Genomic DNA, 16,376 nt, shown 5'->3' with positions numbered 1-16,376 from the left:
GCAGCAGTGGAACTGGAAAGCCTGGACGTTGACGTGAAAAGGGAGATAGGGGGGTGGATGCTTTCCCTTTTTGCCCTTTGTAACAACAATAATTCATGTATAACTTTACAGGACGTTTAGAAACTTACCCATACGTACATTTCTAAGATGACGTTCCACATGCACGTATTTTCCAAACGAAATAATGTCCTTCGTTGACCGAGGGATTTTGATGAGTATAAGCGTGTTCCTTCCTCCACGGCAATTGCAAGGTTATATAGACGAGGTCTTCATTTGCCCAGCAAACTGTGGTTCCCAAATTGCAAATTAGCCGCTCTCCAAGTTGGTTGTTTGTCCCAAAAGTTCTTCACTCTGTACAGTTAAATCAATAGCATTTTGTAACTTGAATCTGGAAAGTTGAATATAAATCCATGAGGTAATGAAGACAGTGTGCGCCCTTGCGATACAATGATGGCGCCGACTACACGTGTGTGACTGCCTGCGCACACATTCTGCCCAGCAAAAGAGTGAGTTACACAATAAAATGGCTTTCACCTAGGATTAAAGCTTTTACGGCTAGTATGAACGGTGGACAATGGATCAAATTCATCTCATGACTCAAGCATCAGTAAAAACTTTCTGTGCTCTTGTATCACGTACAATGGTGGAGGCAGAGACGTGGTATAAGTCTCCTTAACCGAATTATTTATACAATTCAGGATGGAGTTTGAACTGCCCCGACAATTGCCGCTTTTCTGCTAGTCTTGCCCCAAGACTAGTTTTACTGTATTGACCGGTGTACGCGTGGGCGACATGCGCTGGCGAGTAATGCCGAATAGCAGTACCAGTAGAGGGCGCTATACTCACAAGAGACGAACTGACAGAAAAACATTGGCCGTTTCCAATATTAAACTTCGGCTCCGTCTCAGGCTGAAACTGTTTTGGGTTTTTTGTTTTGTTTGTTTGTTGTGTTGTTGGGGTGTTTGTTGGGGTGTTGGGTTGTTTGTTTGTTTGTTTGTTTGTTTGTTGGGGTGTTGGGGGTGTATGCACCTCCAGGGGGAGTTTGTTTGTTTGTTTGTTTGTTTGTTTGTTTGTTTGTTTGTTTGTTTGTTTGTTTGTTTGTTGGGTTGTTTGTTTGTTTGTTGGGTTGTTTGTTTGTTTGTTTGTTTGTTTGTTTGTTTGTTTGTTTGTTTGTTTGTTGGGTTGTTTGTTTGTTTGTTTGTTCTATTCGGCTGTGCTCGAGCTCGCCAGCGCGTGTCGCCTGCTGCACGGTACGCCGGCCAAAACTGTAAAACAAGTCTTGCCACAATTCAAAGCTATACTTTCTGGCATGCCAGAGCTCAACGAGCGCCTTGCTATGTACCATCTGTTTTCCAAGGATGGATTTGCCCCAGGGAGATGTTAATTAATTTGGGATTTTTGCCCTGCCCGACTTGTATTACAAGTGTGTGCCCCGAACCCACTTTTTGATTCCCAACCGATTTCGTTTGTGGGTTTTTTCACTAGCCTTCGGGGGCAAACACTGAGTATACAGTATTAATATTGTAATACACGTCGGGCAGGGCAAAAATCCCAAAGTAATCCCCATCTGTTTAACAACCAAAAAATATTTCGCTGGTAACCCATATCCTTAAAACGCTGTGTACTGCAGTACAGGCGGTTGATTATTCATACTATCGTTGGCGCTTGGTATGATCAAATAATAACTTCAAATTTAATGCTTGCGCAATTGCTTGTATGACTTTACACAGAAAAGTGTTTTATGAGATCTCATGATCACTCCTTGGGATGAAACACGAGCGCATTTTGTTTTTCGTGAACTTAACCGGGGAGCTGTCCTGTGTTGGTCAACATTAGTGGACAGTCTTAACCAAATTTGTAAAGAGACTTGGAAAACTGATGTTTTGAGGTGACACAATAAAACTACAAACATCATTGCATGGATAATGTAAAAGTGCAAAACAAAATTTACAAATTCACGACGGCAAAACTGAGTACATCTAATAGTAGATATTTTTCCTTCTATTTCCTGGTCACTGCAATATAGAGGCTGAAAGTTGACCCCTGATGGTGCACTTCTGGAACCCTTGGATAGGAAAAATAACGTTCAAAGATTTTAGAATATGTAATATTTTTTCGTTCAGTTTCTTCTTAAAAAATCCAACTTGGGAAAAAGGGCTTTGAAAACTATTTGCTAGTACAACAATTTATAGAAACTGAAAAATTACCTGACCTAAAAGAGAAATATCCTGCCAAAAATTGACCCATCACTTCCAAAATCTAAAATATATGAAGAACACTGCAATACAGCAGTCTCGTACGCAGATAAATAGTTACGGTTTGAAATTTTATGGTAGTCTCTGGGAAAAAACAAAATAAAACAGATCAAAATGTTTTGCACATTTTCGGATACTTTATAAGTTAATAAACATAAAGCAATATTCCACTTTTCTAAAAGATTCTAATATTTCATCTGACTTTTGCTGACAACAACTGCGTGATGTCAACTCAACGGAATCCGGAACCCATCGACTGCAGGTACTACGTGAATCTTTGCAAGGTTGTACAATCATGTTTTTCAAGAAAGCATGGGGTGGTTTCCGAGTAATGAATTATTTTTTTCAAAAAGTATCGAACGTGATTGGACGGCCAAATGTAAAATCCCCATAGGCGGACCGTCAGAGTGCGTAATGGTAGTCTGGGAGCCTAATGGAACAGCAGCAATTATTGTTATCAGATTATGGCGTTGGGTTTGGGCACCAGACAGGCATAGTTAAAAAAAAAACCGAAGGGAAATACCCTTTCATATCATATGCGGGTTTCAGACCTTGTATGGTTGCCAGACCTATGATTCAGTGAATTTTTAACGGGTTTCTCCGTGATAACATCTTGCATTACTTGTTTGAAAGAGGCTACAAGGGAGAAAGTAAGTAGTGTTACTTTAAACACAAACTGTATCAAGAAAAAAAAAGGTTTAACTCATATTTTTAGTCGAGATTTCTGCAGGGCTCAAACTTCGGAACAACGTACGTTAGAATCCGCCATCTTGCGTTGCTACACCAGGCATAGGCCATGTACATGTATAGTACTGTACATGTATGTTAGCCCTACGACGCGAACGTGCATTACGAAATTAAAATCAGGAAGCGTCATACGCATATGTATTGGTGACTAGTCGACTAGCAACCACAAAATTGCGCAACTGCATAAAAACAGACGTGTACTACGTGAATCATTTTTATATGCTTTTGTTGTACTAGCACGGCAACTGACAACATGTAGGCTACATATATGTAGGCCTAATTAATTGCCATGATTGCATGACTTAGAAATTTCAGCACGACAGATCTTCATTTGATGCCACTGCTCATATTGTCAGTGGACGTGCATAAATTTGTATTCATGAATGGAAGTCTGACCACGTGGCAATTTTAGACTGTATTTATCTCACTTAGCTTGAAAAAAATACCCTGGAATCACAAAAAGAAATACGTCAATGTTGGAATCCATTTGGTACAACAGGCACCACTTTAATTTTTTCCTGCAGCAACCAGTTACTCCAATTGGCTATCTAAAAGCAAGAGAATGTCCTAAAAAAGTCAAATTTAGCAGTGAAAATACTGAGGTATTCGCTCAGAAAACACTTAAAATTTTCAGAATTTTCAGACTAGTCTTAGAGGATTTATGCACAGGGTGTCCAGTGGTATCTGTGTAAATGCACGTTTATATGGAATTCTTTCCAGAAGGATAAGTCTTGCAACTTTTGGGGGCACTGAAAAAAATGAACTCAATAGAAAACCTAAACCCCAACTTGAAGCCATCTTGTCCTGCAGAGAGTCCCATTCCTGGTGCTATTGCACCGTATTGTCACGCGATCACTCAGTTACAAGTTAATTTTCTAATTTTATGGTATCAGTTCAGTGCTGGTGTTTAAAAAAGTGAAATGCAACTGGATGACAGTACAATTTGCATTTCTTTTATAAAAAGATCCTTTTGTTTCAAATTGAATAGTCATTCGATTGTTTTGAGGTAAAGCTTTCATAAGTTATAAATATTGTCTGCTATCAACAGGAAAGAACACATCAATCATGAAATTCTTCATATAAACAAATACATGTATGATGGAAGATGCAAGACCCGATCACATCAAGGAGGTCAACATCACCTCCTCATTTAAGGGACCTCCAGGAAGGTTAGGTGGGTAAAAGATGTACCTCATTAAATGAGGACTGTGTGTCAAATGTGGAAAAGATTAACAAGTGGCTGTGCTTTAGATGAGATTCCGGTAATGTACATACAAAATCTGGCTGTGCATCTTTACACTGACAGCTACTTGTACATTTACATGCATGGATGCATACATTTATGTACCAATGAACCATCAATCTATTCAGTTGTCTGTCATACTGCGTAATCCTTTGATCTTGCAGGAAATCTCATGCTTGATTCCTATTCAAAGCAATGTTCTGCAATTTTGAATCAGATCATTAGGCAAGATCATCTGATGGCTCAGTGATGATTTATCAATCAAAATTTGTAAACACATCTGTATACAATGGTTTCTGACTTCAGTGTTCATGTTTCTCCACCGAATATTTTTAGAATGCAACCCAAACGACAAAGACACCAACGCTGATCAACCATCCCCTGATGACCCAACCTCTGGCCCTGGACCAACAACTACATCATCATCATCATCCATTGGTACCCTCTCAGAAGAATTTGAACATCTCTCAGCGCATCTGATGAGCAATCACGGAGACCCGGTAAACACTTCATTGCGACATGATGTAAGCAACACAGCATGATTTAGGATTATTTGACAGAGTGATAAAAACAAATGAGAGAAACTGCAGAAGGGGCTGTTGCAAGGGGGGCTTTAAAGTGAGGTCTAGATTATATTTACTCCAGATCAGAAATTATATTGGGTATTTAATATGAGCATTTAGATATAGAAGTCTTGAACTGATACTGAAAGCCTTTAATTCATGTCATGCTCATTCAATTTGGGGGTAATGACATTTGCTTTGTTTATACAGCATTTTGACGTCGTCAAGCAAACGCTTACTCTTATCATGTAAAGTGTCTGCCTCCCATAGACTTTTTGTACCACTCAGCCTTTGGGCCTCATGGGTCAGTGAGACACTATATTATTCCATGTTATGCTTGTGCAATGAGTAACATTACAACTGTACATGTAAGTTTTATGTTTGATTAGAAAATATGGTACATCTCTTAATTCCTCCAAAAAGTGTTTCTCCCCCCTCAAAAAAATCTTTGCTCCTCCCTTTCCTCCCCTTAAGCAACATGTACTTGTAAAATCTGTTGCTGCCACCGTTGCTTCCTATAACCTCAAGTGAAAAAGATCATACAGATTTAAAGGTTTGGGACTTGGACAGGTTTGTCATGATTTTTTCAGTGTTTTTAAGTACCAAACAAGTTCCATTCAGTTGCTTGGATTCCCAGCACTGTGAAGTTGACTCCAACAGTTGTAATCTAGTTGCAAGTGGGGGTGGGAGAATGGATAATTATGTGAAAGATGAGTAATGAACCATTTATTGTAATTTTCCATTTTTCAAGCATCTTTCCTTGCCATGAACTTTGCCTTGGTTTTGGTATTATTAATATGGAAAGATTTTTTAGTTCAGTATGTTGGGCACTTAATGCTGCATTTGGTTTTTGTTGGCCAGGTTCTTCCTGATCGTCCTGAGGTATCCATGCAGATTCATAATGTTGAACTTGCGCTGCAGAGTTTATCCAAAGGCAATGTGGCCACTGAGATCACGGCTCACCTGACAGAACTTGTGCCGAAGATTATCCGTTTGGAGCGCAAGGTCAAAACACAGACGGTATGACAATCTCACAATCATACATACGTTTTATATTGTTTTCTTGCCAAACTGAAATTGTTTTATTTTGGTTTCAGAGTCTTTTCTTCAATTTAAATTTTTGTTTCCATGAAGTTTTTGAAGTTTTTAAATGAACAGTATTTCAAACTTTTTTGGCCAAGTTCGTTTCAAATTTTTTCATTGTTTTGTTCAATGTTTTAACCAAGATTCTTCAGGCTTGTGGATTTTTTTCTCCACACTCACCATACTGTGGTGCCATTTTAGTGCATGTAGCAGCCACAGTCTGGCCTTTGTGCTGGTTTTTTCCTCTTTGGATGTGGTTTTTATCCTTATCTGTTTCATGACAAGGTTACTTACTGTATCAAAATTGAATAACTAACCCACTCGCACCTGTATTTGTTAGTTCCCAGCGTCTTATATAAATCTACATGTACCGTGTGTACTGCACTAGAGGATGTGATGTGTGCCACGTCAAAGTTTACTTGATATTCATTTCTCATAGGACATTGGGAAGTCCCTCTCATTCTCGTGGGGTGTTTCCCCTTCTGAGCAATTCCACAAGTGAAGTGCAATATGAAATGCCTCAACTTATGTGAAACACCATGCTGTAAAATCAGGGGCGGATGGGGGAACAAATAGTTATTCATCCTGTCTAGTTTTTGAGGATGTATGTGGCACAGCTGAAGAGTTTGGGAGTGTTTTTGATCAGGATTTTGCAGTGCTACACTCTGGCTGTGCACACTCCAGTTGGCATTCAATGAATGAGCGACCCCATTGTGTTGGAATTTCTAATGGGCCTTTCAGCCAAGCCAGCCTTTTTTCTAGGGGAATTACAGCGCAATGTGGCAGCCATAGTGCCTTTGGACAGAACTGGTGCACGTGGTGGTGGTGTCCTGTTAGGATGCCGCAATGATTTAGAATATCGAAAAAAACCAGAATTTGAACAACCTGATGTGGAAAACCTTTGGGTATTCAAGCTGTAGCAGAAATTGGAGACAAAGTTTTTGCTTCTGACCACAAGTCCCTCAAGGTTATCCTACCTGTTTGGTGCAATCCAAAACCACACATGGTCAAGCGTCCTGTCTTCAATTACCGCAAGGCAGATTAAATGACTTAAACCAAACACTTGCATGCGCTCCATGGCATCTGTTGGAGGCAGCAGACAACTGTAATGAGGCAACCTCTCTCTTCTATGACTTTGTGGAGGCTGCAGTAAGAGATGTTGTCCCGATAATCCGACCGCGTCGCCTTCCCCTCCCTGGTTTGACAGCGAGTTGAATGCAACCCTTAAGAAGAAGCCCATTGTTTCCAGGTATCAGTTGCAAGGCCAGGAGCTAGAGAGAGTGTGTGTACAGAAAGATCTTGGAATTTATATTGACACATGACTTAACTTTGTTCACCATGTTGAGTTTATTATCAAGAAGGCTAATCGCGTTGAGCATGTTCTCGGCACATTGTACTATTTCTTGATAAGGCCTCAACTTGAATACTGTACAATTGCTATTAACTCTATTTCACCGTACCAAGCAACTAAGATAGAACGCAGGTTTCTTTATTTTATGTATAAAACTCTAGGTCCCGACAATGATGTACCCATTCCTGACTACCAGAATCTTTGTTCCCGGTTTAGATTTGTTCCATTTTTCTCACCGACTTATCGTAAATGACTGTTTATTTTTGTACAAGGTATTCCACAATCATTTCACTGTTACTGACGCTATTCCTTTTAGCCTTTACACTCCATCATGCAGGACAAGATTTGCTGACAAACACATTCTGCACATCCCACGGAGTCGCATTGATGTTGTTAAGAGAGGCTTCGTCTCTAGAATCTCTACAACATACAGTGGGCTCCATGGGAGGTGTGATTTGTTTGGGGCGGCAAGTCTTGCTTGCTTCCGTAGCGAAATCTACCAAGCTCTCAGACTAAGTAACTTATAAATACCGGAACTGAAATTCACTGCATTTAATATTTAACTACTCCATCGCATATGTCGCATATAGTGTTGATACGTGTAATTTAAATAATATATCTTTTATTTGTGTTTCATTTGAATCTTCTCCTTTTAGGCTATATTCTCTGAATTTATAAAAGTACATATATATATTTATTGTCTTATATTTCAATTTCTAGTTTTTGTACCTTTCCTGTAAGTGGCAATTTTCTTGCTGTTGGAAACAATTAATAAATGATGTTTTAAATAGAAATTCAAGCAAAAGGTTCGTAAGATTTTTTTGTTAATAGAAATTAGGCAGCAGGGAAACAGCAAAATATAGATTAATGGGACAAAAGGTATTTCCAAATAAGTTTGTCTTTTAGGTCATTTAACTTGGAATTAAAATTAAAACTCCAACCTTTAGTTTTGAGAATTTGCCTTAAATGAATTTACTGGGAGAAGGGACCTTTCACAACAGTCAGTGTCACCTTAGTCTGTTTAATATGAACATGACCATAACTTGTAAACAAGATTAACTTTACTGAGTTCTTCTGCCATTTAAAACATGTTTTCATTGTGAATTATCTCAAAAGTGATCACCGAGTTATATCCAAGCACCTTCCAAATCAGGCAAGGAGTTCCTTGGTTTAGAAGTAATCAAGATCTCGATCTGGGTTTGAACTTTACTTGTGAATTGCAGATTAAGCAAAAATGTGGATAATTTGTCTTTCAGATTTTACGTGGGATCTTTGAAGAGGAGAACCAAAATCTCAAGAGTGAGGTTGAGTTGATTAAAGAAGAGCGAGATAACATCAAGTAAGCATAGTTTTATGTTGTAGCAAGTACATTGTGATCAAGTAGGTAATGAAAACTCACTCAACACGTCAGTCCGCATGTAAGTTGAACCTAGTTCGTAAAGATGAAGAGTAAGGAAACTATCCACTGTCTTTAAATGACTTGTGTAGATTTCATTGAAGAAAAGAAAAACTATTAATTCCAGTTTCATATAGAGCACAATTAGTCTGACACTGAGAAATGTGCTCAGTTAAAATCTTCAAAGAAAGTTTCATTACTTTTCTTCATCAGAGAAGAGAACAGGAAGTTACTGGAGGAAGTAGCGGAGTTGAAACGGGCTAAGGAAGATGAACATCTTGGAGGATTTGACTATGTTACCAAGAAAGAGGCTTGTGAGATCAAATATGCTGAGAAAAAGGTACTTTGATTATTTTGATATGGTATCTTCAGTGTTACCTTGGTATATGTATTCTGTTCTATTCCATGTTATTAAACTTTAAGAAATGCATCAAGTCGAAGAATGAGGTAGAAGGAAGAGTGGGTCATTGAAACTGCTGCTGTCACATGGACTATGGACTATGTGAGATATTGTGTGCCCTGCCTGTGGTTAATGCCATTTTTTCTGTCTTTTTCTTGTAGGAAAAAGAGAAACACCGTAGTGTACAAGGCCCAGCAGGAGTCAGCGAAGAAGATCACTCAATCCTGCAGCGGAAATATGCCTCCCTCAAAGGACAGATTGAAGAGGTAAAGAAATAACAAACACAAATTATTATCAGGTTCTACAAAAAATATTTTATGTTAACACCTACTATTGTGGAGGAATCAATTTTAGATTTACATATTACACCACAATGTAGTAATGATGAATGGGAAAGTATTTGTGTGAGAGCGAAAACGGTTTCCATGGTCGTAAGGAATGCTGACGGCAGGCATGATGTCAAAAGCTGACAATCATAGAAGAGGTGGTGTGTGATGTCATTCTGAAAGAAATTTTAACAGAATGGCATTCTTAACTCAGGAAAATGGTGGTGATAGTGGTGATGCTCTTGAAGCTAAATTGTGACTTCAATTAGATGTATTTTGTTTGTAGTCATTTTTTGGACATTGGAGGCATTACTTTTAAGTAATATGAAAAAATGGGCATAATGTGTGTTACTGAGCAAGAAAGATATGTTGTATGCCTGTCATGCCATTATACATTTTGTATGGGCCTACTCTGGCAGCTAAGTGCAAATAGTTGGCACAAGTTCAACTTCGCCGACTGTCACTCTGCCTGTTTGCGTCAGGTGGGAAAATCCCAGACAAAACATTTCCATATGTCAGCCTCTAGTGTCGGGGGCCTTTTGGAGACGTCGGTTATTGCAACAGTTATATGGAAAACAGGCATAATTTGTAGTCCATATTTTCTCCCTGTCTTTGGTGATAAATAGCAGGACTATTTCAGAAAAGTACCAAATAGTTTGTAACACTGTATAATTTCAACTGATATTTATGTTTGGTTTGCAATTTTGTATTGCATAGATTGTGAAAGTGAATCATTCTTGGGATGAGCATTACAGAACCATGAAAGCTCAGCTAGAGGCCCGTATCAACATCCTCCAAAAAGAACTGGATGATGCAAAGAATCAGATATTGATGCTGGAGAAAGAACAGAAAGTTGGAGATGACATGATGGTACACGAAAAGGCAAGGATCGAGAAAGCTGAGGTGAATATAAAAGAGAGAAATGAAATGTGGAACCTAGTTATAAGCAGATGTCAAGACATGATTTAGTGCTCTGAAAGTGGCTCGGAATGAGTTTAAAGCTGAAGTTATTAAAGTAAAGTGTTTGTGCAACAGAGAAAGCTCTAATTTTTAAAAGGGCCTAAGAAATTGGCAAAATTTCCCTTCACTCACGAGTGAATAGAGTGTTTGAATGCGGCTGATTATAACAGATTATGATATGATCCTGGAACAAAGTGGAGAAGGTAGCTATAAAATAAAGATACCAAGGACATCAGAAGGATCTCGACATTATAACTTTTATCACTGATGATTGTATTTGTATAACTACCAAAATTTACAGAAAGAGCATGCAGGAGCACTAGCAGAAGCTGTTGCCATCAATCAGAAATGTGAGAAGCTAGAACGCTATGCTCGCACACTGACTGGCCAACGTAATGAGATGGAAAGAGAGATCAAACGCTTGAATGAGGTAGCTGCTTGAAATTTTTGATTATCAACTGTAAAATTAATTTTCTTATAGTGTTATGCTTTGTTGTACTTCTGTAAACTTTTCTAACAAGTCAAGAGGTTTTCTTAATTTGTTCCACCTTTTGTTTCTTGTATCTGAAAAATGTGGAGAGAAAAAAGGGGCTGATATTAGTACATAGCTTACTAAACATGGATACTATTGCCATTCATACTGTTACATTGAATACACTGGCACTGATTAAGAGACATTCCTTGTCACCTTATTTAGGCCCTTGCCAAGAAAATCAGAAACAGTGAAGAAGAGTCAGCAGGAATCTACTCTGAACAACAAAGAGAACAGCGTGCCTCTTCCCCATCAGCCAGTCATCAGCAGGGACAGCATGACCAGACTCGTCTAATTGGACATCAAAAGGGAGTTCATGAAATGACAGAAGCTGAGATGAAAGAGGAGATTGAGCTGCTGAGACAACAGGTCAGCTTATTAGCATAGCAGTTGCTATGGCAGATAACATCAGGCAATGACAAAAATGATTGTCATGGAAACAGAAGGGACTTTATTAAATGATAAAAGCTGAGAAAAGACAGCGTTTTGAACTCCTAAAATGAAGACAATTAGTAAAATGGTTGTTCTCACAGTAAAGTAGCAGAGTTAAATTGAAAGGTTTACTGTGTATGTTTAATGTGTCTCATTGCATGATGAAGCTTTACATATTTGCAGCCTTCTTTATAATTTATAATTTGATGCCACATATAAACAAGAAACATCAAATCTGATGTGATTTAGGAAACACATTTGTTTAAAAGTCATCGACATCCAAGTATTCTAGATAACCAACCATTTGACTCCCTGATGTGACGTACTTTCATAAATCAGGAATGGTAATATTCCTTTATATACCAATAGATTTTGAATTCTGTGACATATAGAATGAAGTTTTCCATTCAGACTTCACTCATGAGCGTCAGGACCGGCAGCGTGTAATAGGGGAACTTGATGTCATGCAAAAAGAGCTCCGTCGAACCAAGAAACTCCTCAAGCAATGTGGGCAAGAGGTAAGACAACAAGATTTTATCAGGCCAGCATTGCCTTACAGATAAATTCAAGAACTTAAAAGAAAGGCCAGTTACAAGTAATTACTTAGGATGTTGTTTGTGCTATCTGCAGGTAGTGTACCAGGATCCAACACTGACTCACCTGCAACGTGATCGTCATCACTATTCAGCTTCGGTCTGTATTCACTCATCCAAATAGCCATTCATGTTAGTTTTAAATTCCGCAGGATAATCATTGACCAGGCTTGTCAAGATAGAGCCAAGTGGAGCTGCAAAAAAAACAATTGTGTGAAGAAAAGGGGCAAATTATTGCGCCTGACATGTCCAGATACTGGATAATTCCTTTAAAATACAGCACAATAATTATTTTGCACATTTGCCGGGATTTCAGACTTTTAGGCAAATATCAGAATGTTGGTGTTAGTCATGCATTTTTAAAAAATTAAAAAGTGTCTGATAATGAAATCTAACAAAAGAAGACAGGGATTGTCAAATGCCATTGAAATGATGAATTCTACATTGTATGTTTAGGCCCCTCCACATGACTATGGCTATGTTGTCTATCAACAACCCCCAGCTAGACACAACCGACCAGTGTACCCACAGGAGGTATGTACATTTTGATGATTGTGAGAACCCCATTTTATACAAAGCACTCAATTCCATGAAAAAAAGTAGTACGGTATTGACATAAAAGAGTGAAGTAGTGTAGATCAATACATTGTATTTGTCTACTGAAACAGTGGAATTAATTACATTATTTGATTTTTGTCTCAACATTAAAGCACTAATTTAGCAAGAACAACCTGAAATTCATTTTAAATATTTTCATCCTCACTGTCGTTTTCTTTTTGAAAAAGTCCGGTCGGCTGATTCCTCATGGCCAAGGCAGACGAACCTACAACCTAGCTGCCAATGATGTTTACATTGATGGTGATGATGTTGAGATGGATGGCGGGCCAAGAGTTAGTGTGGAATTCAATGAAGCATTCAGTGATGCTAACCCAACTGAGAATGACCAGAACAACCGGATCTGCCCAAGGTCAGTTCAAGTCATTAAATGACCATACTTAAGGTTTGTCAAGTGTCTCATTAGTCGGTTCATAGGTCACCTCAGACCAATTCATAGTATGCTACAAAGAAGTTTCTGGTTGAAATTATTTTACTAGTTACAACACTGGATCAAATTGGGAAATTAGGTCTGTTAAATGGCAGGTTGAAAGTCAGCTCAGATCAGTGTGTGATCGTAAGTCAGTAAGATCATGATGTAGTCATAGCCTGAGTAAGTTCAGGTGACAGTCTAGTCATAAGTCAATTCAGGTCATTGATTGGTATTTTCAATTAATCAGTTAATGCTGTTGTAACTACATGTTGGTTGATTCAACTTTTTTCATCATGTTAACCATTCCTTTCTTGAAATCACTTTTTTCTCAATTTAAATTCTTTTTATATTGACTTTTTCTTCCATTAGATGTGAAAGGACTTTTGACAATGACCCAGACTACCATGTTCACATCAACACCTGTCTGGATAACTAAAGATTGAGTGACAGAGTACTTGTCTCAGTAACTGATCTTGAATCATAACTCAAGACATCCTAGCAACTCACACTAAGTCATTTAAATCTCAGGAAGAGCAACCGCAACCCTTCTCCTGAGATGTGAATGACTCAGTGTGAGTAAAGTGATAACTTGATGAACGACTCAACTACAGGGCTTAAACGAAGTTGAGTCAACGGAGGAGAAAATGTCCTTTCTGTGATAATATTTTCCAAAAATATTAGCAAATTTTTGGAGAATATTCATTCACAAGATACTTTGAGACTGTTTCACTTTTGCACATTGGTCCTTTATGTTACATTGATGATAACATGGAGATGAACTTTATTGAATGATTCATGTTGAAAACACTGTGAAGTTGTAATACTTTCTTTGAATTAGTAATCTCCATGTAGATGTTCCATTCATGTATAAGCCATGCTTGCTATGCCTATTCATTGCTAAAAAATACCTTTGGTGGATGTTTGTTATCATCATATATCATCATTATCTACATGTGCCTGATAACTTCCCATTAAAATGTGCAAAAGTTCAGGTATATTTCAGAACCTCAAGATTAGTCGGTACAATGTGTAAAAGTTAAGCTGATGAATACAGAAAAAAATGTTCGCCTCAGGTGAAACAGAAAAAGCATATTGAAAAGAGAAAAAAATTTTTAAAAAAGCTTTAAAGAAGTTAACTTGAAGTGGTGAGGAAAAGTTTGTCATAAACTACAATGTGTTCAAGTTAAAGCTGAGTTTAGTGTATGAGTTGATACACGATCAAAAGGGGGAATCAAAGGAAAACGTTTTTTAAGAAAACTTACAATAAAGTTGTCAAGAAAATTCTTCATTCCGAAGGTCGTAAAGACATTTTTCAAGAATTCACAGCTTATTTATTACATTATTAGTTTATTGCTTTATTTTTCAAATATTGTACACACGTAATTGTTTTCATTCCAAGCATGTTGAGTTGTTGCTGCTGTGCGGGGCATTTCAATGTGTTTGGAATGATATTTACTTCTTTGATGTTCTTATTGACTAACTCAAAAAGATTTTGCTTTGTTACTTGGTTTGAGAACTAATGGTTGAGGGTTGTTTTTTATGTCTACACGTTTTCATTTCAGGTTTTGGAAATGATAACTTTGTAGTGATTACTTTGAATTTGTAATTTTTTCTTGCGCAACGTTTTCGAAAGAGATTGCGTCATGAAGTGTCGGAGTGACTCTTATTATGAAGATCTGTAGAGACGTAGAAAACTTGGTAAAGAAACTGTTAACTGTTGAGAATACTCTTTAAGAATTACGTATTGTCACAGAAAAGCTGTATAGGCAATAATAGCATTATAAGATTCAGATAGATTTAGATTGATGTCGCAGAAATGTGCATCACCACTACTCCAATAATGTTTTTTGAAACCGTTACGAGTTGATAGAGCTACTTTATGATAGATAAGTGTGTAGGCTTAGGATTCGTGTTTAGAGTCTTTTTTTTTCAGATGCCTTTTCTGGTGAGACAAAATTTGACTTAGTTTTGGGCACAAAACGATTTGGCATGAAGAGTGATGTAAGTTGCCGAATGCGTTTCAGGTCATGAGAAATATGAAATAAGAATTATCAAGTAACTTGAAACAAAAGTACAAAATTATCGAATATTGCATGTTTCACCAGGTAGGGCCTGAGTATTAATTAATTATATCTGCTCTTATTTCGTGATAGTGACAGAATACAACACGTATTGTAATGAAAGTGTTGCACATGTATTAAATAGCATCCTGTTTGGTAAACAGGTTAATTAGCATAATGCATATTTCATACGAATAAAAATGCTGATGTTACGCAGAAACTTGAGAAAATACTACATGTATTTGAATTGGTGTACTCGGTGATGAAACTGAGCATGACGACTGATAAGTAAGACACAAAAATTAACATACTGGAGCTAGACTGAGAGGAGGTTTGCGTGTATGTCATGTGAAATCGATCTTTTCCAGGGCACTCTTGTCGTCCTCCGAAGGACAACAGAAGGACGACCAGAGCATCATGGTCAAAACGTTGAGTTTACACTCGCCAGTTCTTCTCAGGACTACTATTTTTACAGCAGAGATCGATTTCACATGCTGTACCCACAAACCTTTTCTTAGTGATTTAAAAAGAAAAGTTCAACATTCAGTAATAAACTAAGATTTACCAAGCAGGATAGTTGCACTGTTTGCTATATAACTGCTTGCTTTGTCAGATATGATACGGCTTTATTTACAGTAACCAAGTTTATCAATATGTATGTGTTTTTTTGCCGATCGCTCATCATAATCTCTGCCCCCAACCTCTAGAAACCATTTTAACCTAAATACTGAACAAAAATGCTTTCATACTGTGGTCAGTTTTCCTCGGATCAATGACCTTATGACAAATCAAGTTACACACTACATGTTTTTCATTTTTCATGTGAATATTGAAAAAAGTGAGATTTGAGTTTGCAACTGTTGGAATACTTGCTGTATAAATGTCGACATTTTACTCAGATGTGTGCTTAATTTTGATTGTTGCATCACACAGACTTTGTTGTTTTTTGTGTAGTTTGTTGTTTCGGCGTTAAAGGCGTAATAAACACAAAATGTTAGCATTTTTGTGCTTCTGCTAGTTTTTGCATGTACAGTGGTGGTCCTGAGCATTCCTCCTTTTAAGGAAGGGTGTGTATTTCATTGAATGCGCCCCTTCAGACGTTTCAAACTTAAGAAGTGGCAGTGGAAAGTTAAAATTGAAAAAGGTCATTGAAACAAAATTTCGGCTTATTTTGCTCGTATGCATATGATGAATCTCGATCAAGACTAGTTTCAGCAATGACGTGCTTCGCTCACAGTGAGATCTGTGACCATATCACGAAAACTAGACCTCGTGAAAAAGAGCTTTAAAAATATCTACTCATTTCAGGGCCAAAAATAACTTTGGGAATAGTACATCTCATAAACCTTGCAACCAATACACATGTATTTAATGAAAACTCTAGAAACTTTGGGGGGTTTTATTGTTG

General features: G+C 37.7%; 1 protein-coding gene and 1 long non-coding RNA gene across 3 annotated transcripts in view; one reads left to right on the top strand and one right to left on the bottom strand.

Moving 5' to 3' along the window:
* Nucleotides 1-7,958, bottom strand: part of LOC147795980 (uncharacterized) — a 45,220-nt gene extending 37,262 nt beyond the window's left edge. Inside the window, exon 1 of one of the 2 annotated variants that reach the window (XR_015428367.1) lies at nt 6,869-7,958. This is a non-coding gene — a long non-coding RNA (uncharacterized LOC147795980). Of the gene's footprint in view, nt 1-128; nt 736-6,868 lie in introns of those variants that run through there. The other variant, XR_015428368.1, reaches the window with a different exon arrangement.
* LOC110973189 (uncharacterized) lies at nt 2,766-15,970 on the top strand. The gene is made up of 15 exons (XM_022223811.2): nt 2,766-2,905; nt 4,051-4,176; nt 4,582-4,769; nt 5,670-5,828; nt 8,499-8,581; nt 8,852-8,978; nt 9,200-9,304; nt 10,082-10,267; nt 10,626-10,754; nt 11,022-11,225; nt 11,681-11,806; nt 11,919-11,981; nt 12,338-12,415; nt 12,667-12,848; nt 13,278-15,970. Exons 2-15 carry the CDS (start codon nt 4,098-4,100, stop codon nt 13,342-13,344), a joined length of 1,776 nt encoding a protein of 591 aa, XP_022079503.2. The 5' UTR covers nt 2,766-2,905; nt 4,051-4,097; the 3' UTR covers nt 13,345-15,970.
* Nucleotides 15,971-16,376: the final 406 nt, after the last annotated feature.

The sequence above is a fragment of the Acanthaster planci genome, linkage group LG19, assembly GCF_054643075.1.
Source record: "Acanthaster planci isolate LZ-2023a linkage group LG19, COTS_SCS, whole genome shotgun sequence".
NCBI classification, from domain to species: Eukaryota; Metazoa; Echinodermata; class Asteroidea; order Valvatida; family Acanthasteridae; genus Acanthaster; species Acanthaster planci.
The sequence above is the reverse complement of the archived record's forward strand: the minus strand, read 5'-3'. Positions and strand labels throughout refer to the sequence as shown.

Coding starts and splice junctions, on each gene's coding strand:
- LOC110973189 (XM_022223811.2), top strand. CDS start 4,098: ATGATGGAAGATGCAAGACCCGATCACATCAAGGAGGTCAACATCACC. Junction 9,305..10,081: donor TCAAAGGACAGATTGAAGAG/GTAAAGAAATAA, acceptor TGTATTGCATAG/ATTGTGAAAGTGAATCATTC. Junction 11,982..12,337: donor GTCATCACTATTCAGCTTCG/GTCTGTATTCAC, acceptor TTGTATGTTTAG/GCCCCTCCACATGACTATGG.